General features: G+C 40.4%; 1 protein-coding gene across 1 annotated transcript in view; it reads left to right on the plus strand.

The window, feature by feature from the left end:
- LOC116242197 (chloride channel protein C-like) overlaps window positions 1-4,519 on the plus strand; it is a 76,407-nt gene extending 71,888 nt beyond the window's left edge. Inside the window, exon 16 of the mRNA XM_031612841.2 lies at window positions 1,335-4,519. Coding sequence (XP_031468701.2) covers window positions 1,335-1,553 — 219 coding nt within the window. The 3' untranslated portion in view covers window positions 1,554-4,519. The remainder of the gene's footprint in view (window positions 1-1,334) is intronic.
- The last annotated feature ends 19,535 nt before the right edge of the window (window positions 4,520-24,054 follow it).

The raw sequence follows: 24,054 nt of genomic DNA on the forward strand, positions 1-24,054 counted from the left end.
AAGATAATACCAGCTCATGTTCAATGAAGATTAGGATCCATTTAGTCTAGATTCCTCATTTTGAGACAGCTATCAGGAAAGAAAGGTTACAAGAACCACAATGCTCCTAAAACTCATTATCTAGTTTTGTTCAAAAGTTTTTTTTCATAGATGGAGAAACTGAGGTGGAGAGAGAACACGTGCCTTTCCAAAGTTCAAAAGCACGCCATACACAGGAGTAGAAGCTAGCTCTGTTGGGACTGAATCCAGTGCTTGAGTTATTGGGCAGACATTTTTTGCCATGGGTAACCCATTCAGTTCAATCAAGTTGCTCATTGCTACCTAACTTTTTGTACCTTATGTGATCCCTGAAGCAGAAAGCTTAGCATCTCTTCCAAAAACTTGTTATTCCTCATGAAAGGTCTTTTTATGGCATCCACAGAAATATTCATTCTGAAATTTTTGGGCTTAATGATTTCCTGTGGCAGTGAATTCCACAGCAAAAATGTATGTGGCATAGAAGAAATGAAACATTTCTGCTTTTTTTTTTTTTTTTCTCCTTATGTCTTTGAATATTTCCTCAGTTCTGTAAATGAAAGGGTAAGGATGGACATGTCACCCTATACTATGCATTTACTTGTATTATTTTATCATCTTTTTGTTTCATTTTTCCACTGGGAAAGAGTACACTGGGAAGCATAATATACCTTCCCAGACAGAAAGTGTCCAAGGCACAAGAAGGATGCTGTATAATTACGTGAAAAGTAAAAACTTAGTGAACATCTATACAAGCTGTAAAGAGCAGCTCGGTTAACAATGAAATTAGTTTAGCTGCATTCCTATCAAATGATAGACCTTATTGCTTTCTGTGACCAGAATTCAGTACTTGCAGTCCTCTTCTTCTCAGAGCCGTGTGATTGTTTTCTTTGCCCTCTTCTTCACAGTCTGTGTTTCTACGTGAATTGACTTTTATAAGCATTTACTGAAAAATATTACAGGATATAAGAAATGGTTGTGCAATGAAATATCAACTATAAAACATCTAAGACTTAAGAAATATTGGGATCATTGGCTATTTCCAAGTAAAAACTCAGACCACGTCAGTTTGGAAAGTTCTAGTCATAAAAGCTCATGTACAGTAAACCTGATGGTTTAGCAAAAAAAAGAAATTGTTTTTTTACTGTGGTATCTCCTGACATTCTGAGTATAACTGGGGATGGGAAACATGAGAGAAAAACAAGCATCCCTCAGGTTTAGTGCCTCTCCCACCCTGGCCTCTGCTTGCTGTCTCCCCCATAGCAGTGATGCACTCACATTTTCCTATTCTCCCCGTGTCTCCCCTCTTTGTCTTACAGGAGCCATACATAAACAAATCGGCCATGTCAGTCCAAGCCCACTTCTCACTGCAGCGCACGTACATCATCTTTCGCACCCTGGGGCTGCGCCATCTCACTGTGGTCGACTTGCAGAACCGAGTGGTTGGTGTGATCACCAGGAAGGACCTGATGCCTCTCCCCTTGGGGAAGAGGCTCAGGCTCCAGCTGTCTGCACACAGCCCTGATGGGGGAGAGTAGCCTCTGGATTTAAGGCAGTGGAGAGTGGATTTAAGGCTATGGATGCATTCTTGGGATTTGTCGCTTCTTTCTGAGCTCATGCTTCTTCAGGAAAAAATAATCAGAGCTTTTGCACTTGATCCCTTCTGGAGAAGAGATGCTTAAAAGCTGTTGTAACTAGACATGTGGGGTTGTAGCCTAGAGCTACGTCTCTACAGCTGTTTGGTGATTGCAAAATTCATTGACTTAAATGCTTGCAAGGCAGAATATGAATTCATGTATTTATGAAAGATGCATATAAAATCAGATCTGTAGGATGGATGTTAAGCAGTCTTTTGTCACACTGTATCTATGCCTCCCGATGAAAAAATGTCATGATCCCTAGCAGCAAAGTTATGCTGGCAAAACCTTTGAGCTAGGACTAAATTTCCAACCACTGAACATCTGCTTCCAAACCAGCATTTTTATGTCGAAGCATGTAAGTTTAATTGAAAGGAAATACTGCCTTGAGAGAAGCAGCCCATTGAAAGGAACAGGGGATTGGGCTTTCGTATTGGCCTATGTGTTACTGCAATCCAAAGGGAGAATTGAAAGTGAATGAGAAACCTGACATGCCTTTCTATTGCTTACAGTTCTTTAATTTCTTGACTGCTAGAATAGGCTCTTTTCTCTCTTTTAACCTGATAAGAGAACATTTTTAGTTCAGGTCATGTGTAGGGAGGTATGTAACAAATTCTCATGATGGGGACATAGCATGATAAATTGTCAGAGCAGTTTTTGATAGCAGCATATTTAGAACCTAGAAAAAAAAAGTAAATAATTCGTCATGATTTTGTAGCCATGCAGTGTTTGAAAGTTTGGAAAGGGTCAGTTGTTAATAAATTAATGGGAACAATTTTTTGGATGAAGACACTGTTAGATCTCCTTCTATGACTTCACAATTGATGTTTAATTTTATTCTGTTAAATACCAGAGGGATTCACACAGCTTTGAATATCAAAACCTAGTATGCACAAAGGAATTCACCACTATTAATGCTGTTATAATGAATATCAAGAAAAAACAGTAATAATTTACTGTTTCTAAAAAGTTGCCAAATTCCTGAAAATGAATTTCTGGTATTTGAATCACGCAGCTTTGAGTCTCCTATGAATCAAAGATTTGTTGGATTTTCTCCTATTTTCCCTGCTGGATCTTGTCTTAATTAACAATAATGTTGCTTTTGTAGCACCACAGAGAATGCGCAGTTCTTTAAAACCGAAGTGTCCAAGTCAATGCAAACAGCTGGCAGACCAGAAATGTATGTAGGTACATGAGAGTACCTTTAAATGGTCAGTTAAAATATGATCATGTACAAGACGAGAAATGCCTTCTCAGTCATCCACCCAAGAGGCACAGAGCTGGATGTGTATTCAGATCATGTTACAGTTAGTAATATCTTGTTCATCGGTATTTTAGTAAGGTTGCTGTCACTGTCAGCCTATGCCTCATCTACCCAAAGAATGCAAAAAAATTCTTGAAGGAATTAGGCCCAATGAGTCCAGAGTTTTACTGGCTGATGGTGCTAGCAGAATAGGAGATCTAATCTAAAGAGATTTAGGGATTTCCCTTAAACACAGCAAGAATCAACTTCTCTTCTGATAATCAAATCTGAATAACCTCGTTGTGAATTTGTGGTTTTGTTTAAAAACTGTTGATTTCCTTTTCATTATCTCCTGTGTATACAAAGCACACAGAGGTCTGGGTAATGTAATTGCTTTTTGCTGACAGTATCTGTGGCTAAATGTCTCAGTGCAATCTGTAGTCAGAGTGTACTGTGCTGGAGACAGCTGGGATATCAGTAACTCATTACCTGGCTTTGAACAGGTCACTTCAATGCTTGGCATATCGTTTTCTCTGCCTTTAAAATTGAAATGATAATATGGACCCACCACAGCTCCTGTGAAAAATGTGAAAAATATTATAAGAATATAAACTATTTATAATAATACCAATAAAGCCAATTATAAAAGACATGGTGAGAATCCCTCTGTCCTGTGCCAACAAGTACGATTTCTAATGAAAAGTTCACACAACTTACATGGAACATCTTGTAACTATATTGTTAACTAGTGGAAGAAGACACACTACATTCTGCCATTATCTAGTTATGCAGCTAGATGATTTTTTATTTTATTTTTCTTTTATTTAATATATGTGTGTTCATGAAGATGACACAGAATTCCTCCCCCAGGACTTCTTGAAACAAGTGGCTCCCTCAGTATTCCTGACTACAGTGACAAATCCATCTCATCGTAAACGATAATAGTGTAATACATATAGAAACATGAAAATAGATGAAATCTGTAGGAAACTTTTCATCAGTATATGTTTCCCATGATGCACATATAAAATAGGTCTCTAAGGAATGGCAGCAACAAGTAGACACATCATTTAATTCCTTGGCACAAGATACTTCTGTTTTTCTTGACTGCTAATAGTGAGTGGTAAATTTTCTGCTATTCCATCGGTTGACCTGAAATAAAGACTTAATATTTAAAACAAAAATACTAGTTTTATGAAAAATACAAGTTGTTTATCATTTCTCACAATTTCTGAGCACAAATCTCTGTGACAGAGTTTTAAACAAAATCCAAGTCACAAGGATCACATATTTTTGGTTTGTGCTATGCATCTATACCTCTTTCATCTCACTCTCTGTGATGGTGTTTTTCCTAATGTTTCTTACTTTCTTAAGCTTAAATTTAGCTTAAAAAACAGGCAGACTGAAATTTAGATCTGGGTTTGAACTGCAGTGATGCAAATTTCCCACTATTCAATTAAAACATTGCTGTGAATAAGTATAAACTATCCTGAGGGCTTTTTGTAGCATGCAAACTTAACGTATTGTTTTTTAGATATCCTGTAAAGTGCATATTTTTATCTAATATATGTACCCTTCCCAGTATTTTTTTTAGTTGTGTGATAATTAAATACATTGGAATTAACTGTTGTGCATTTTTAAATTGCACGGTTTATCATGCTGTAGAACCCTCTAATGTTTCTTGATTTCCCACTTATTCTTGCTTACATTTTTAAATTTGACTTTTGTCCTTCCTTAATTGCATTTATTTGCTGACCATGGATGAAGGAGTCTAAAGGAGGGAAAACAGATGAAGAAATTCTTAGTACGTACTTTATACAAAAACGATGACTTTAAGGAAACCAACATTGCTAAAGGTACCTGTAATAGGATATGGTCTTTTACCTCAAGACTGAGATAGCCTTGTGCCAAAAAACTAAACAGGAATGGAAATGTAACCAACTGTAACCAACTGTACTCTGAGCAGTGCCTGGAAAATCACAAATGAGGAAATGCTGCAGAATGTCACTGTTGTCTCCGCTGAATCTTTTCACATAGCTTCAGTTAACAAGGCTGTCAGTGTACCTCTGGTGATCATGAAATCACTTAATGAAATGAAATGTAACCAGCTCTCAAACAGTCTAGTGGTTAATTAAGTGTGACCATCAAGTCATGGGAATCATAGCAGTATACAAGAGAATGCTTGTTCATTCCTGAAAGGCCTAGGCAAGAGGAAATACATGATCAGCACAGTTATCTAGATGTCTAACACAGTGTGGCATGGGAACGCTGGCATCAAGGTTCAAACACTTGGAGGAGTTACTGCTGCTTACTCAGGTTCTGAAAGAACCAGAATATTTGTGATTGTTAACAGATAGCTAGTATCCTTGTGAGGGGCCAAAGCACTGGAATGGTTGAGTGACTTGCAGTAACTCATGAATCTGGCTAATCTTGCTTATCTGGAATCACAGATTCTGTGCAAAGCCTCCAAACTGAGTCACTCAGGACATTCCTTAGAATTCCTTTCTCCTGAGAAACTGTGGGAAATTACCAGGTTCTGCTATTTTATTTTGAAGGAGATGCACAAGAATTCATACTTTGTGGGGCAGCTTATATTTGCAAAGAGCTCTGTAGATAACAAGTCCCACGGTTTCTGCTGTGATTATGTTATAACCACCCCTCTTGGGTATGATGGAGATGAGATGTGGATATGAAGTAGGCTACTGAGGACAATAAAGTCAATCTGTAGCAAATCTGAAAGGTGAACTTTGAACTCCTGATGTCTTTTCATCTCAGTACAAATCTCTTACTTGTGAAGCAGATCAAGGGAAGGCATGACAGCTCCACCCAAGTTGTGTGCTGTGCAGCTAGACCTTTCCCATTTTGCCCATCTTGACACACAAGAGAGAAGTGTGTCTGCTTGTGTGATGGCTGTCCTTGGTTTATAGAACACATTATGTAGGGATGGCTGTAGGGCACCTATTTGGGAGGCACTGTATAGACCTGTAAGCACTCTCAGAGAACAGACAGGAAGCTTCCCTGAGCTATAGCAGGTCAGCACAGGGACTACTGCTGAGTCTGCACTGCAAGTGCATGAGGTATGGGTTTTCTGTGAAAGCATGAGATGGAAAGCAATAAATGCACTCAAGAGGTCTGGTATATACATGATTTATGCTTGTATGCAGTTAAGGAACCTAATCATTCTTTGACAAACATTTGTAATTTAGAAGGTAAGAAGCATAAGCACTGGATGAGGATTTGTTTCCATTTAGGAAAACAGAAAGGGAAACAAACTATTTGTATCTGGAACTTCATTACCTTACAACCACGTGCCTGCCACCTGAAGACACTTTTTCAATCCTTCTGGGGATAAGCAATGGGATGGAAATGATTTTGATGAAAGCTATGGATTGAGAACAGGGAGCAAAGATAAAACAAACAGAAAAGATGTAAAATACAAGTAGCTTGCTGAATCAAGCACCTAAGGTAGCTGTATCTTAGAGGACATACAAATACAAAGCAGTAATATTTATCTAAAAAGCCAACAACACTATAAACCTTAAACAAAAATATGACATTTCTTTAAGCCAACAGGACTGATTGGATCTTTGTCAAAGATCTTTCTTGCTTCTTGTCTTTAAAGTGAAGAATGTCTAAAACTGGTAGATTTTTGAATCAAGAAAGCTGTTTTTCATAGAATCAAAGAATAATTTATGTTGGAAAACATCAGACCTCAGGAGGTTGTCTTGTCCAACTCCACACTCAAAAGAGGTCTGATTGAATCGGGTTGCTCAGGGTCATACCCTCTCAAGCTCTAGATATTTCCTAAGATAGAGATCTCACACCTTCTACTTCAGTATTTGACCACTTCCATGTTATTTTTTTTTTCTTGTTATGTAATTTGAATTTCCCATGTTCCTGCTCATGTCTGTTGACTGTCACTGTGCATCTACAAGAACATTCTGCCTCCATCTTTGTACCCTGAGGTCAGGTAGGTGCTGCAGACAGGAGTCCTCTGAGCCTTCTATTCTTCAAACTGAGCAGACTCAGCTCTCTAAGCTTAACCTCACAACTGTGCTCCAGCCCTCAGTCAGTTTGCAGCCTGCTGCTGGACTTGCTCTGCATGTCTATTTTTTCTGTACTGTAGAATCTTCCTATCACACCCAAATCGATTTGTGCAGGTACCATATTAATCTTATTTCAATTTTAGTATATATGCTGTCAAAGAGTGCATGAACTTCTTTATGACATAAAATAGAACAATGATTTTTTTAAAGAGAAGAACCATAGAATCGTAGTATCATAGAATTATTTGTGTTGCAAGGACCTCTAAAATCATCTACTTCTAACCCCCTGCTATAGGCAGGGTCACCTCCCACTAGACCAGGTTGCTCAAAGCCCCATCCAGCCTAGCCTTGAATGCTTCCAGGGAGGGGGAATTCACAGGCTCTCTGGGCAACCTGTTCCAGCATCTCACCATCCTCACAGTAAAAAATTTCTTCCTAATATCTAGTCTAAATCTACCCTCTTCCAGTTTATAACCATTTCCTCTTGAAATGTTGAGACAATAACAAATAAGATTTTTAAACGCTGTTCTGTCTTATTCTGTGTTACACACTGTTTCCTTATGTTCTGGTCCTTCAGCCCACAGATTTCAGTGGCTTCCTGCACTGTGTTTCCTTAATACCCTCCTAGCATCCTGGGAGAAATGCTTATACTGCCGTGAGCATTTGGTTCTGAATGTGCTCCCTGCCTCCCAGAGCTCTCCTCTCTCTGTCGCAGGCCCCTTGTGCTTTTCTTCACTCTCTGTCTGACCTGCTCTGCACTCCAGAAGCCTTTTCCCCGAAAAGTTGCTCAATTGCTCTTGGAAAAGCACAATTTCCTCCTCCTTCCAGAAGATGTCCCTGATTGAGTGCAGCAGCATTGTTCTCTGCTGTCTCTTGAAAGGAACATAATGCTTATTAGCACAGAGTAACTACAAATGAAGAAATTGAAATTGTACGCTCAACATGCTAACCGACACATCCACTATATTGTTTTCAAGAGTTATTCATTAGGGCCTGGCCATGATTTTGGAAACTGCTCAGGGTGGTTTTATAACAGTCAAAAGATGTAAGGTGCTGTATGTGGGACTCTGGGATTTGGACATCTTTTGCCACTGCTCTTTACATTTGTCAGTGAGAGCATCCAGTTCTTTTGACAGTCAGACTTGGGTGGGCTCATGGTAGCTGGATTCTGTAACAAGAGGTTGGCAGGACACAGAATGATAAACTCACTTGTCAACAGCCTCTCTGGCTTTCTCAGGAGGACAGTGAGGGTTTTTTTTGTTTTTTGTTTGTTTGTTTTTTTTTTTAACCTCTGCATCCTTTTTCTCATGTAGTGCTTGATAATTTCTCTGGTATGGATTTTGTATTTGTTTGCTGTTCTTTATAATTCCTGCCCAACATGGAACCCCTCTCAGCCACAGATGCTCATTTTGTATCTATTACTTCCCGTTGTTCCCCTCAACAAGAAGGGAAAATGTTTGCATGTTGGTGGCAATGGAGATGGAAGACCAAAGAAAATAAAGAAGAGATTCACAGTAAAGGATGAAAATTGAGTTTGTGCAGCATCTGAGATGGAAAATAAAGCTGCAAGCACCTCTAGGGAGATCTCCAGGGGAGGCCTGAGCAATGAGAGCTGGAAGAAGAGCTTAGGGAGCATCTCCAGAGGAAGCAGACTTGTAGCTGCATCTACATCTGGTAAGGCAGTTTCCCTGGGAAACAAATCAGCGCCAGAAATGGTTCAAAATGTCTCAGCAATACAGGCTTGTATTTGTGGCCTTGAAATTAAGACAGTCACTTGTGTTGTCTTTCATGTTGTAGCACTGTCCTAAAGCACTGCTGACTACTTTGACTGACTTGAGCTGTATGAAGTCTGCTGTGTGCCTGCCTTGGAACGCTCTCATGGTGAGCTCTGTGTTCCTGGGTCCTAAGGTATCCACACCAGGGCTTGGTCAAAAGGGTCTGCAGGGCCATTTCAGCTTCTGCACCTGAGTTTCCTTCTTATGAAACCAAATCATGGTGTTGGGTTGGTATTCACTAAATTCTCCCACTGCATGGAGTTGGAATAATATTAACATGTGCATGAATCAGGTGCTAAAACCACTTCTGGATGCTGCAGCCAGGTGTCTACCAGTCCATAAATCATTTGTGGCTGCTTTCTCTTTGACAGCATGAGCATTTGCTATTTATCTCTCATACAATATCTATTGATTTCCTATTAATTATAATTAGTTGTAATCCAGTTGTGAAAGCAGCGTTTTTCCACAATGCATTTGACTGTATTACTTTCTTTCCATTTTTATGTGTGGGCTTTTTTGTTTGTTTGTTTCTTTTGCTTCTTTGGCATTAATTCTTCATCACTGCTACTGATTGCATCTTCCTCACTGCTATGCTTGGGAATTCTTTTGTTTGTGGGAATTCTCTTTTGTTGGCAGAAGTTCAGGAAATTTTGCTTGCTTTGCTTCAGAGCCTGGATAGAAAGTGATTCCATCTTGTTCTTGCCTCATTTACCCTGTCACAAAGTTGCTTTCCAGACTTGTGCCATGCTTTAAGCGCTCCTGTTTTTACTTTGAAGACAGGGGGCTCAGTTCCTACTGCCTTGTACTGCAGATGTGTTCAGAACACTGCCTCTTGTGCCCGTTTGCTGGCTAATTGCTATTTCAATGCAAATGTGCACAGGCCCAGGCCACCAAGGCTCAGAATACACCTCCTTAAGGCTACCCAAGGCAATTTGGTAAAATTTCACCTAAGTGAACTTAAACAATTTCATTAGTTTTGTACACTTCAGTGATCTTCAATAGAGCTGTGTGAAAGGTCTCTGCAGAAATAAACATAGCAGATCAGGGGCTATGTGCAGCTTTCCCTCGTGATTTATATATTTTAAGATTAGATCCAGCATTTTGAGAAATGGTGTTTGAAGTCATTAATTAGCTTTGCCTCAGTAAACTAAAACAGACAGAGCTAATTGCTGAAGATTGCAGCTAAAAGATTTGACCTCTCACTGTGAAATGTCTTGTTTAGGTCTGCTCTTCTGGTTTTGATGTAGTTTTTTTTTGTTGTTTGGAGGAGACAGATAAAGCATGCATAGTATCACTAAGCTAGTGAGGAATCTTTTTTTTTTTTTAAATCACTTGGGAGTAACTTCCATATCTCAAATCCACTGTTGTTAGTGGGAGGTGTTTTATTTAATATTTCTGCATATATTCTAGTTGCATTTTTTATAGGAACAGCGCTGTCAGGTAAGTTTTTAACTTTTGAAGAATAAAACCTAATAGGAAGCCTTTTCATGGAATCGCAGCATCTATAAGTACAAAATAACTTAATCAACTCTCACAATACATGTAATTCCTGGCAAATCTGATTCATTTTATGAATAATTTAACTTGGGACCTTAGTGAGAAAAATATTCATATGAACAGTATGAGCAACACATTTCCAGACAAAATCAGGGAGGAGGGAGAGTATGTATAGACAGAGTCTGGGGGGGCTGTGACTTCATCACACTTCACCCGATAAGAGGGTTCATTTTGGGAGCTGGTAACTGGATGAAGACTTGAAAGACCAGGCTGCAGGAAGCGGTGCTGGTGAGTCAGGACATGGCAGCCTTCCCTCCGAGTCATCCTTGAACCACTGCCCCGATGTGCTCATAGTGGGAATTGGATTAGGAGAGATGCTCTTCCTTCAGATGAGATTTCAAACTTGGGTCGTGACCACTTGATGTCATTGAGAGTTACGTGCCATTTCTTCTTGAGAACACAGATTTAAAAGCTGCATATGGTCTGGTTTCCAGTTTGGGAGCCTGTGTTTTGCAATCACACCTTTCTGCAGCTCTGAGTGGCAACACCCCTCCTGACCCCGCGCTCCATCCCAGTGTTGCAGGCCGTGACACACGTCCACCCTGCTTCCATGTGGGAGCCACTGCACGGCAGTCAGTCCTGACAGTTCTTCCACGGCTGCTAAATAACTGTAATTTCCTGTTAGAAGTATTGTCTTACTCCCACTGTTCTCTATAGCACTGCTCAGTTTAGCAGAGAAAAAAAGAGAAATCTGTGTCGGGTGGATAGCCTTACTTGCTGCTGGTAGGGACACTTGTGTGGCACCAAGGGACACGGTTAGTGGGCATGGCGGTGATGGGCTGATGGTTGGACTAGATGATCTCAGTGGTCTTTTCCAACCTTAATGATTCTATGTCTCTGTGATCACGCAGGCTGTGCGCGAAGCAAGGGATCGAGCCCGTGTTTAGGCTGCCGTTCAGCCAGCAGCTAGCAACGGCACCTTAAGGAACACCGCATTCTCATCCGTGTCACTTTTAATTTAAAGGACACTTCTGGTGAATTACGATCTTGGGGGAGGCAGGCAGGAGCTGGGGCAGAACCGGCCGCGACAGAGACCACCGACTTACACCGGCCAAACAGGCGGCAGCGGGGGCGGCGCCAGCCCACTCTCTCCCCGGCCGGGCGAAGGGCGCGGGCCGGGCGCGCTCCCTCGGGCTCGCTGCCTGCCCGGCTGCCTCCCGCGGAGCCGCCCCAGCCTTCCGGCCTCTCCCGGCAGCGCCGGCCGCCTCCCGGCGCCTCTGCCCCGTCCCCCGCCGCGGCGCCAGGCGGTCCCCGCCCGCGGGCGGCGGTGCCGGCAGCGGCCGCTAGATGCCGCCCTGCCCAACGCCTTGGCCGTCTGGCGGCGGCCGGGCGGCGGGTGGCGGCGGCTCGGCGGGCCCGTGACGGACCCCGTCGGCCGCCGGAGCGCCGGTGGCGTCTGCGAGACCCGGCGTCGCGAGTGGCGGCTGAAGCGCGTGGCGTTCGTCGCGGTGTTTTTTGGAATACAGTTCATTCAGTATTTAAAGGGGTGCTATAAGAAAGAAGGGAGCAGACTCTTCAGCAGGGTCTGTTGTGTCAGGACAAGGGGAAATGGTTTCAAACTAAAAGAGGGGAGATTTAGATGGGATAGAAGGAAGAAGTTTGTATAGTCGCAGCAGTGAGGCAGTGGCACAGCTTGCCCAGAGAGGTGGTGATGCCCCGTCCCTGGTAGCTGCAGGTGTTCCTGTTCATTGCAGAGGAGTTGGACTAGACGGCCTTTAGAGGTGAGGATCAGGTCTGGGCAGCGGGCTGGCTGTGCTGGAGCTGGAGGCTGGCTTCTGTACGGCGCTGCTGGACAGGGGTGGATGGCCCCAGGCTGAGCTGAAATAGGGCCATAGGTAGGGCTGTGAGGTGGCCCCAGTGAGGCTGGGCAAGGCCATTGAGTGTTAAAGCACTTGAGGTTCTGATACTGGCAGAAATTCTTCAGGAAGAAGGAGCTAAAACTTAAGAGGGGAAATTTAGGTTAGTAAAATCTTTCCTCAGAGGGTGGTTCTTGAATGAGCAGTCTTCAAGGGAAACAGACAGCAACAACCCTCAAATGGATTAGAGCAAATAGTTTGGATGTCGCATTTCAGTAGCAATTGATTTGTTGCCCTTTTGAACCTTGCATGTTTCCTTTTTCCTTTGTACATTATTATCCTTACCAGAACAGACACATAGTTTTTGAGAGCAAAATCATCTGAAGATCACAGCCCCACGCTGTAGCTGTTTGGCTGCAAATACTCTTTGGAGAAGAAGTCAAGAGCAGTCAGCCCACGCTTCCAGACTGACTCTCAAGGAGCCCAGGGTCACTGAGATTAGGGATTTGCATTTGAAAGCTACTTCTCAAGGTACAGTTCAGTGGATAATGGAATATAAACAAATGTCACATGTATTTTTTTTTTTTTTTAATTATTATTATTTAAGAGACATTTTTATTACATAAAAGACACCTACAATTGCTGATTTAGTGTCTGTGTGAAAAGCTGTGTTGTCTGGACTCCTGTATTTGCAAACAGAGCAGATAGCAGAAGTGTAAGCACTTCCTGCATGGCATTGTAGCTGCAACCTGGATTGACCCCATGAATGGCAAGTGGGGTGAGCAGTATCGAACTTGGAAGCTCTCTCCTGTTATCACTGGTGTATTAACCCAGCAAAACTGCTTAACTTCACTGCCATGTAGTTCCATCTGTAATGTAAACATCTGTCTACTGACTAACTGCACTGGAAGCACTGTTTCATTTTGTGTAGGCTACTGAACATCTGTCAGATGGGAATAACTTTGGTTATCACAGGTCTTAGCCAACGTCCTAGATGCAAGAGGTTCTGAATGCCTTTATCCTTGATTGACTTTCCTGCTTTTGGACTAGATCCTTCTCTGCTGTACATTTCCAGTCTTTAATAGGCTTTTAAATAACCACTGAGAGGATGCTGGATGTTATTCCCCTTCAGAGCTCACATAGGTTAGGTGGATTGGATCACTATGAATCTGTTCCTTTCTTTTGTACATCACGTATCCATTAGTGTATCTTCTCTAAGAAACTTTCTTATATTCGTTTTGACAGGATGAGTTATGTTGTACAACGCTGTGTCTTGAAGTCATACAGCTATAAAAAGAAGATTCCCATAACAGCATTTCAAGCAACCATGATGTCAGCTGAGCCGGATCTCTGAGAATAGTTTTCTGTCAGCATGGGTGTGCAGTAGACTAAGAGTGAGCATACCTGAGTAACAAAATGTTACATTGAACATGCTTGGTTTGGAAAAGGAATGCTCTTCATGTGTATTAGTCTGCATTTACCAAGCAAAAACTGTGTTGAGCACTCACAAGACTTATTGAAGTCAAATGGGAGTTTCAAGCCATTTGAAGGTTTGAATCCTGCAAAAGCAGGCTGTGACATAAATGTGGAGGATCCTTGTAATGTCCATTCTGAGGTTAAGGAAACAGCCTCACTGAAGTGAGGCTCATTAAGATGGTTAGGTTTCAAGACATTTGAAATTTGGGATTTATTTGGCTGAATACCCCAGCAGTCATCTTTAAGTTTTTGTGACTCATGCAGTCTGTCTGACCGTTTTAGGCTGTGGAGAGGAAGCAATGAGCAGGTTCATTTATGACAAAGCTTCCTGTTTTGCCTTGAACAGAAGGTGTTTAGAAAAGTCTTTTTTATGATGTTCTGCTGATCCTAGCTGATTTCAGTGACTGGGCTGAAACAGGAGAGAAAGCACTGGTTGTGGTATGGTGGTCTTGCCAAACCTTTTCGGCCTCCAAGTAAGGTTTATTTTGGCAGTATTAAGCTTTTTGGGTTGCTTTTCATTTGGAGAGGGTGATAGGAAAGATGCTCCACCTCAGACACTGAAATACAAATATTTGACTTTTACACAACCGAAATGGCTCTGGGTAGGCATGGAATAAGTGACAAAAAATGAGCTTTTACCAAACCTGTGGAATTCATTTGAACTTTGCCAGGTGTTTGGCTGTAAGAATGTGAGGTCCCATATTTAACAGCTCATATACTTTGCCAATAATATGTGAAGTGTTTCATTATCTTGTACACTGTAGTTGGCACACATCAGTTTGCGGACAAAGAGTAATGGCTTATAGTATTTGTGGATTCCATGTGTTGTTGTAGCCATGAAACGATGTGGGTGTATGATAAGACAAATATATATGAATAAAAGCATTCGTATTAAATATCAGAAACTTTCAAGTCTTTGATAAGTAAAACCATAAACGATTAAGTAACATAGGTATTTTGGGTTTTGTTTCTTCTTATAAATGCTAGAAGTAAAAAACAAACATGAGGCCAGCCTTCAGCACACCCACGATGTACAGGTAGCACTTAGGACTGATGAAAGGCTAATTTTCTTGAAGCTGCAAAGTAACAGCTTCTTTAAAGACCAGTTTTTTTCACGCCTTGCCTAGTTTAGGTAGACAAGTTTCTAGTTCCTTATGTTCACCAAAGGCAGGTTGCAGATCAGTATTGAAATGTCTCCTGCATGATTCTACACTTATCACATCTTTTTGTCTATTTTTTATGAACTCTTATCCCTGTGGTGTTTTCTGTGTTTTCTCTTTTTACTCTTTCCAGAAAATATTAAAATGCCTGAAACTTCCCCTTACTTTTCTTTTAAGTGAATCTCCGGTTGAACAAATTTTTATCGTGTTGCTTTGCAGCATAGCAATGTGTGTAACCACATGCTTCTTCATGAGTAAATATTTCCCTGAGGTAGGATCTCAGGATGCAGTGACTGTTTACACCAGCAGCTCCCCAGGCATAGGATCTGGCGTGTTGCAAGAGTGGCTATGCTGCTGCGGCAGTGCTTGCAGCAGCAAGCTGTGTGGTCTGCCCTCCTGGCCCCAACAGCCCGTCTGCAGTACTGGCAGAAGTGAGCCCAGGAGACCTCAAATCCCAGGTGAGCTCTCCATGGACCTGCAAGGAGTCCTGAGGCTGCTTCTCAGCTCAGTGAGCAGGCCTGCTCAGTGAGATCTGCTGTGCATCACTGCATTCAGTCCAGATAAAAACCAGCACCAGGTATCAAGGGGAAGAGAAAGCAAGGTTATAGAAATGGGAGTTTCTCTCTTCCGCAAAGATGTAGACAAGGTTCTGCTGGTGCTTGGGACCTTTTTCAGGTGCTTTTTCTTTGGAAAGCTAGGGAACCTTTGCATGTGAGCAAGAAAGCATGCCATTTGGTGCTGAGTTTCAATATTTGTAGAAACTTTCCCTTGAGATAGTTTAGGGGGATAGCAGGTGATTTTAATGATTTCTTAAAATTGTTATTTTGTATGTATTTTCTGTGCTGACTGAATGAAAAGCTCAAAGACAATCCCTTCCGTATGAGACTGGAGTCTGGTCCTGGCCATCTGAGGAAGAAATGTTTAATAGTAGTCAGTGGAGAAGTTAAGGTTTCAGGAGATGGTAAGTAACATCATGTGTATATGTCTAAGTTAGCAGAACTGTTTAGATGCAGGTGACTGCATCTTTTTCATTCTGCTCTTATTTTTGTAAAGCAAAGATTTGAGAATAGCACTTATACAGTTACCCAAATTCAGTGGTTTCTCATTGTCAAAGAAGCAGACACTTTAAGAAATGCACACTTTTCTTTGTATTCAAAATATAGAAAATAAACAGAAACTGTCAAATAATCCAAAACTTTTAAGAAAAATTATGAAAATAAAGCTTTCCACAGAATTTGTCCTACGCTGGCACTTCTGTCATTTCACTTTGTGCAGCTGCACTGTGATCATTCATTTGTGTACCTGACGTGGTGGTTTTGAGGCCATTTCTATACCACTGATGGTGTAGAGTAAGACCAGAGAATTCCTGTATCAACATGCTTTCTGCATTTGCTGCTGAACCTCTCTTTTGAAGAAACAATCTTATTTGGACCAAGTAGCATCCACACATCCATATAAAAAATGATTAACAGCTTGGCTATGGAAATCTGTGTTTAAAATAGGCATAGGTTTCGAGAGGACTTATGAGAGACTTAACTATCAGTCTGTCATTTACTCCTGCATGTTGGGCAGAAATAATTCAGTATTGTCTAGCTTATAGTTACAATATATCATGATTAGAAAGTTTATATAGGAGAAGGATAGCATAAAAATTCTAAGATTTGCTGGTACATTTCTGAGTGGTCTCACCCCATGTCTCACCCCATTTGCATCTGGATTAAATACTACTACCCTCTGAACAAGGTGATAAAAACAAACATATCAGTTTGAGCCATGTGAATTGTCCTCTAAGTAGGCTCTTAAAACATGAGGATAAGGTACATTTTGGTTATTAAGAGCTGCTATTTGATGTTGAACTACTGCTTGAGTGAGAGAAATGACAGATTATTAGTTTCAATCTATAATCACCTAGGTGAAATCTCATTAAAATACATGGAAGACAGAATAATTGAAATCAAATCACTGATATTTTATGGAATCTTTTATCTCTCTACTTTGTTTTAAAGGACAAACAAACAAACAAAAAAGACTATAAGATAAACCTTGTGAAAAATTATAATTTGAATGAATTGAAATAGCAAACCCATAATTGAAGCTGCCTAAAACATAAGGCTGTACAATGCAGAGAAAGATGTTACAGTTTATAAGGATAGGAGGAATTTGATATATAACTGTAATGTACTTTCATCTTCATTCTAAAACATCAGTGCATGCATTAGAAGCAATAAGGCACATCTGTATTTCAGTGCACATCATCTTTGTGCACTGAAGGTCTAGGAGTGCAGAATGTAAAAATAAAGTTTTCTCATGTTGCATTTTAATCAGAATAAAATGACAGTTTTAGAGTCACACGGTGCTCGTAACCAGATGAGCAGTGCTGCTTCAGCAGAACTTGGAGGCCCTGTCAGAAGGAAGCAGACATTGACATCTCCAAACTTATGGTGACACTGTAAAGTATTGGCATGTAGTGGCTATCTTTTATATCATTCTTGCAATCTTGGCACACATTGTTTATACTCAGTAATATAATTCCCATAGTTTTGTATTTTTATAGTCCTTTAAACCTGCCATAGATTCAAAGATGCATCCAGTCAGTTGAAAATTTTCATAAAACTTTTGTTTTGAAGGGGAAAAATATTAGAAAGCAGATAATTTCTTAACAACAATTTATTTACAGGACTGACTCTTCCCTCAACATATGTTTACCACTCTCCGCAGTTATTAAGGTGAATTGCAGACATGAAGTAGATTTGGGCTTTTGTAAGCAGATAATTAACAGAAGAATGTGGTATCTCCATACCCTCTAAATTAGCTGTTTGCCTTAAAGAGTTTTCCAAAGCCCCGAATGTGATCTCTTGCCTAGCTAAATTTTATGTTCTTACCTTGTATTTTCCACCCAGTTTATAGTTTTTGAGAGCAACAGTATGCTTTCTGGTGTCTGATGATTTTTGTTTAAACTGACTCTACACGCTGCCATGAAATATTCTTTTATTTCAGTGTAACTTGGAAATACGATCCGTTTCTTTAGGTGTAGCTAATAATACTCTGGACTGTTGCAGTGGTGTTAATACTTCCCAGTCTCAGATACGCAGGCCTGGCTCATGCAAACGGCCAGGAACTAAGACCACCTGCACTGCAGGGAAATAACATCTGATAAACTCCCAGCCTTACAGCCTGCTCTCCTGCTGAGGAAGAGCAATAGCAGACTTAATATGGATTTATTTGTGGATGGCTATTCTTTAAAAAATAATGAATAAAAAAAATAAATCAACACAGATTTAAATCAACATTTTACCTGCTTTGATTTTTTTTTGATTGCTGTAGTGACTGAAGAAAAAGGAAGTGAACTTCATAATTTCCTACTGAGAAATTCAATTTTATTTAAGCTCATTTCTTTGGTTGTTGTACATTTCTGTAATTTCTTTGCCTTTTGGTTGTAATTCCAAACACATTATACCAATTTTTTTACTTCCAAAATCCACAGATTTTGTAGTCACCAGTTCCCTCTTCCTCCTTTTTGTACTTTTTATTCATCATGCAGTTCCTATTTAATCATAGAATCATAGTACTATTTAATCATACATAGAATGGATTGGGCTGGAAGGGACTTTTAAGATCATCTAATTCCAGCCCCCTGCTATAGGCAGAGACACCTCCCTCTAGACCAGATTGCTCAAAGCCCCATCCAACCTGGCCTTGAAAGCTTCCACAGAGGGGTCATCCACAACCTCTCTGGGCAATCTGTTCCAGTGTCTCATCACCCTCAAAGTAAAGAATTTTTTCCTAATATCTACTCTAAATCTAACCTTTCCGTTTAAAACCATTTCCTCTTGTCCTGTCGCTATCTGCCCTTATAAAAAGTCGCTCCCCAGCTTCCCTGTGGGACCCCTTCAGGTACTGGAAGGCCGCTATAAGATCTTCTTGGGGCCTTATCTTCTCCAGCCCCAGCTCCCTCAGCCTGTCCTCATATGGGAGGTGCTCCAGCCCTCTGATCATCTTCGTGGCCCTCCTCTGGCCCACTCCAACAGCTCCATGTCCTTCTTATGTTGGGGACTCCAGAACTGGATGCAGTACTCCAGGTGGGGTCTCACGAGAGTAGAGTAGAGGGGCAGAATCACCTTCCTCAACCTGCTGATCACGCTTCTCTTGATGCAACCCAAGATACAGTTGGCCTTCTGGGCTGCAAGCACACATTGCCTGCTCATGAGTCTTTCATCAACTGACACTCCCAAATCCTTCTCCTCAGAGCTGCTCTCAAGCCATTCTCCATCCAATCTCTATCTGTGCTTGGGACTGCCCTGATCCAGATGCAGGACCTTGCACTTGGTCTTGTTGAACTTCGTGAGGTTGGCATAGGCCTACCTCTCAAGTTTATGGCACACCAAGTCATGATGTCTGCTAGAGAAATGCAGCTAAAAACATGCTTGTTTGTCCAGTTGTAATCTGAAGTTGTAAGCCAAATCTTTATTTCCTGTCAGGCCCTCCAGAACTGGTCATTCAATTTGCTTTATTCCTGAAGTCTCTGCTTCAGCTAATTTGCACACTGGTCAGAAGTAGTAAGGGGAGATTTCAAAGTCATTACCCTCCTTTCTGAGCTCAAAGAAGGAGGCATAGGAGTGTAGTTCAGAGTCTCTTAACATACAGGCTAAGCTGAAAGGTGTACATTTTATTTAAATGGTTGACTGTGAAGTGGCGATGCCATTTTCACGTCTGTGTAATGTATGTGCTATAATACCGGGGAGAAATGAGATCCTGTGTTTGTTTTCATATCCAGAATCTGCTCTGTTAAGTTGCCAGTTTCCTTGCTAGTCTCCTTGAATGCAGAAGCATGTCTGTTTTACAGGTGTTTTGCTGAAATTGCTCATTGTAAAGAACAGATCCTATGCTGGTGTTTTTTTTTTTTTTTCTCTAAAATGTGATGTTCATTTTTGGGATCATAAAGCAATTGTCAATAGCCAACAGTTAGCAGTAAAACAAAGATGCCTGTGCCTTTGATTCAGATTTATGTCTTTGAACAATCTTTTGCTGAGCTGGGCAAAAATCTTATTTTGCGTGATCATTTGAATCATCATTAATGAAGTTGACACACCCATGATTTTGGCTTTGGCTTTGATACCTGGAGGACTTTTTGAAGCTGCTGGAGGATTTGTGTGTGATGCACATTTTACTGCATCACGGGACACTGGGACAGCAGTTGCCTCAGGGAAGCAGGAGAAAATCAGCACTGGCATCATTGCTGTTCATGTTCGCTCCCACTGATTGTGCTCTGGTTCCTTTCAGCTTCTCACTTCTTTTTTTCAGTGCAGAAGCAGGAGGGCATTGTAACTTGGCCTGTGCACAAAAAAAAAAAAAAACAACAACAAAAGAGGCTAAAGAGGGCTTGATCTCCATTTTTTAAATGTGCTTTGGAGCAAAAGTAGGTGATCCTTTAGAGTTCTTTAATTTGGAGAGAAGGTTTACAAAATCTGAAGACTGGACTTTGGACGTAATCAGATTTAACCAGAGTATATATTGAGACATAAGTTAAGAAAGGCAAAGTAACTATTAGAAGATAGCTGTTACATAGTGGACTGTCTATACAGGAAGTTTGTAAAGCAAGATTTCGTATCTTTCAAAAAGATATATGCTATAAATCAGCCAGAAGTTATAGGTTGTGTAATTAGGAGGCCAGTCCAAGTGGAGATAGTGGTTTCTTTTGAATTTCTAGGTTGTACCACAGATAAGCAATAAGTAAGAAGGGACTTGTTGGCTCCTTTATAAGTTACCAATACCTCTTCACTTTTCTGTCAGGTAGGCTTTATTAAAAATAGGTTGTATCTTGACAGGAATGATAAATGTTTAAAATCTGTAGCTTTTTCAGGTATGTCATTTCTAAATGAAAAAATAGGCTGTCTTCAGGAAAACAAAAAACAAAAAGCAACCAAACAGCTATGTTAATAACTTTTTATTGTTAAAAATTGTTAAAATGTGCTGATTTGCAGTGTTGAAAGACTTGTCATAAGTTGTACGGCAAACAAGGAAAATTGTTTCCCTCCCTTTCCTTTATGTTGACCTCAGAATGAGGGGAATGCCGTGCTCTGAAGAAACCAGAGACTTCATCCTTTCTCCTCCTGCACTGTCAGCTCGGGAAGGAGGAAAAAATTGATCTTCTGAATCACTGTGGTAATGTTTATGTGGAATTTTACTTGTGAAATTAAGTCTTCCCTTCCAGATGGGGAGGACCTAGCATCAGCCTTGCTGGTGCCACTATGACAGTTGCTGGACTAGACCTGGCTTCTCCTACTTCATTGGAATCTGGGCAGAGCTGGCACATCAGCCACAAAGAAGTGCCCAAAATTTATTCAGCCCTTTGGAAGCATCCTGTTTGTGTTGGATGTACTTAGAAGCTCAGCAATGACATAAGTACGCCAGTAGGTAGAATGAAGGAAGCCACTGTAATATTAGAATAGAAAACATACAGGAATAACAGAACAGCTTTGATGGTGGGGAAGCAGCCTGATACAGTACAAGTCAGGGTCAATCAAGCTAAATAAATTGACTATGTCACGTTATCCTGATTAATTCCAGTTAGGATGCATATTTAAATGTTGTGTTTGCAATATTGATTGCTTGGCTGGACATGTAACAATGAACTTTATGTAAAGAGGGAGTGAAATACCACAATGATAATGACAAAATTCAATTGTTCCTATATAGACAATTAAATGTTGTACTGGGATATGAGACAGTCATTTTTTTCTTTCTTTCTTTTTTTTTTTTTTTTTTTTGAAACCAGAAGTAACTGGTTTTAGAATAAATGGCTGAAGAACACAAAAAGAAACAGCTTTTGGCTTGGTCCTGAGTTACTGTGCAGGACATGGCCTTGAAGGTAACCATTGAAGAGTCAACACAATGGTGATCACCATGTACCGATGCTCACTGTTATTGTGGGAGTAAGAAAGCCACAGAGATGTTAGATAAAACTCTCTGAAAGGAAATTAAAAAAGCCAAAACAGTAAATTACTTAAAATGTCATGGAGCATAAGTATAAAAGGTTGTTTTAGGGTCTGTTTGCTGAGATGTGTGCATTCACTGTCTGTAAATTAGTTTCCAAACAGACTAAAAAATAATTGTCAACTCTTTGAAAGGGTAGATAACAGCAGAACAAGGGGAAACAGTTTTAAGTTGAGGGAGGGAAGATTTAAGTTGGATGTCAGGGGGAAATTCTTTACGGAGAGAGTGATGAGGTACTGGAACAGGCTGCCCAAAGAGGTTGTGGATGCCCCGTCCCTAGAGGTGTTCAAGGCCAGACTGGATGGGGCTCTGGGCAGCCTGGTGTAGTATTAAATGGGGAGGTTGGTGGCCCTGCCTGTGGTGGGGAGGTTGGAGATTCATGATTCTTGAGGTCCCTTCCAACCCTGGCCATTCTGTGATTTTGTGAATGAAAGTAATAAAATGACATAATTCAACAAGTGGAAAGCATTTCAAATAAGGAATGTACAGAAGGGAATAAACTTTAACAAGCTGCATATCAAACCATAATAAAATGTGCCAAAAAGATTTTGAAGAACATTCGTCAACATTGAATAAGTTAATTATTTTATTTCAAATAAGAGAGAAATTGAAACTCTCCTGGAGTTTTGGTAGATTCAGAAGAAAGAAATATAATGGCAGCACTCAAAATAAGATAAAAATACAAAAAAAATTATAATGATATTTGGTATGGAGAAGCTTATAGCTGTTACAACTTTTTTTTTCTTTTTTTTTTTTCAGGAGATCAAGGAAATGTTCTCAAATTGAGGCAGTATAGTATTAGGCTGAGTATAACACCATTTTTCCAAATTCTGTGGACAGGTGCTGCTTACCCAGGGGTTTAAGTGATACAAACATGAAACTGCCAAATTGTTTACTCAGTATGAGTCCTAACTGTGAGAGGGATGGAAGGTGGCTGCTTGTATTGCTGAGAATGTCTGACTTCGTGGCAGGCAGACTGAAAGAAGTCGTGTAATGCAGGTTAGGTGAATTGGCACGGGGATATGTATGATGAAAGATTGCCAGAATGGTTTTTGTAGCCCTGCTTCACAATTGTACAAGTTTTTCTGAAGGACTCAGTGGAGGGCAGTGAGATATGGTGTACTGCCTCTCCAACAACTATGAGTCACAGTTATCACCACTCCTCTTATAAAGTGATGGTGTAGTTAAGTAAGTGGAAAAGTTCCCTTCTGAGAAGGACGTGAAAAGTGAAAATAGAAGATTGCAGAATAAAGGGAGTTTTCCACTAAAGTCTTATTAGGTTAGACAGGGTACTTCAGTGTATTTGTAGAGTACTAGAAAAAGGTCTAATGACTGAATAACTGAAAGGCAAAATGGCAGATGAAATTCTATGTTAATAAATGCAAAGTAATTTATCTAGGGAGGAAAATCAGCTGCAACTATATGTTATTCAGTGCTAGACTCTAGCTGTTTATTGTTTGGGGAAGAAATCTTGAAATAGTTGCAGGCAGGTCTATGTAAATAGCTCACAGCTAGTCAAAACAACAAATTTTAGGAATTAATAGGAAGAGGACGGAGAACTAAAAAGAAACCATCAGTGACTTGCTTAAGTATAGGATAGATTTCTTATTCATCACAGGCCAAGTAAATAATTATTCATTTACTTAAACACGGACTGGTTTCATAGGAAGCCAATCCATTTAAAAAAGCAGATTCAAAGGGTGATAAAAGCATCAAAATGTTTAAGTGAAACTTCACCCCTCAAAAATCAATTTCGTAGTTAGAAGTCACTTTGTAAATGGTTTCTCCAACCCCCTACTGCTGTAGGATTCACAGAGTCTTGTCTACAGGAAAAAATTTCATGGTGTATGTGTCATTCCATAACTACCAAGAAACATCAGGCCTGTGGGAAAGTGGGCTAGTGGGCAGCCTGCAAAACATGCAGAGCTATTTCTCTGTCTTTCAGCGTGTAAAGTTCTCCTAGTTTGTCGAGTGGGCAAAAATCCTTGGGCTATTTTTTTTTTTTTTTTTCTTGACATGCAGTGGTATGGGGTGATGCCTAATAATGTTTTATTTTTGATGTTACAAATGAACTCTCAAAATCAGTTTGCAACTGACACTTCATGTACAAATAATTAAAGACAATATGAATCTATGATTTCAACATTAATTTTTATTAAGGGTCAAAGAGATAGGATGCAGAGTGAGGAGTGGACAAAGGGTTCTATTGAGAGGGGAACAAAGGCACATTCTTGTGCAAATGTCATAAATGTTAGCCAGCATTTTATTAACAGTGACCTTAGCTTTCTTTCTCATGTCCATGCTTTCTAGGCTTTGAAGAGGTGGTCTCATCTCTCTCCCTCCTTCCTGTGCAATA

Source organism: Phasianus colchicus, chromosome 3 (genome assembly GCF_987193195.1).
Source record: "Phasianus colchicus chromosome 3, bPhaCol1.hap1.1, whole genome shotgun sequence".
Classification (NCBI taxonomy): Eukaryota; Metazoa; Chordata; class Aves; order Galliformes; family Phasianidae; genus Phasianus; species Phasianus colchicus.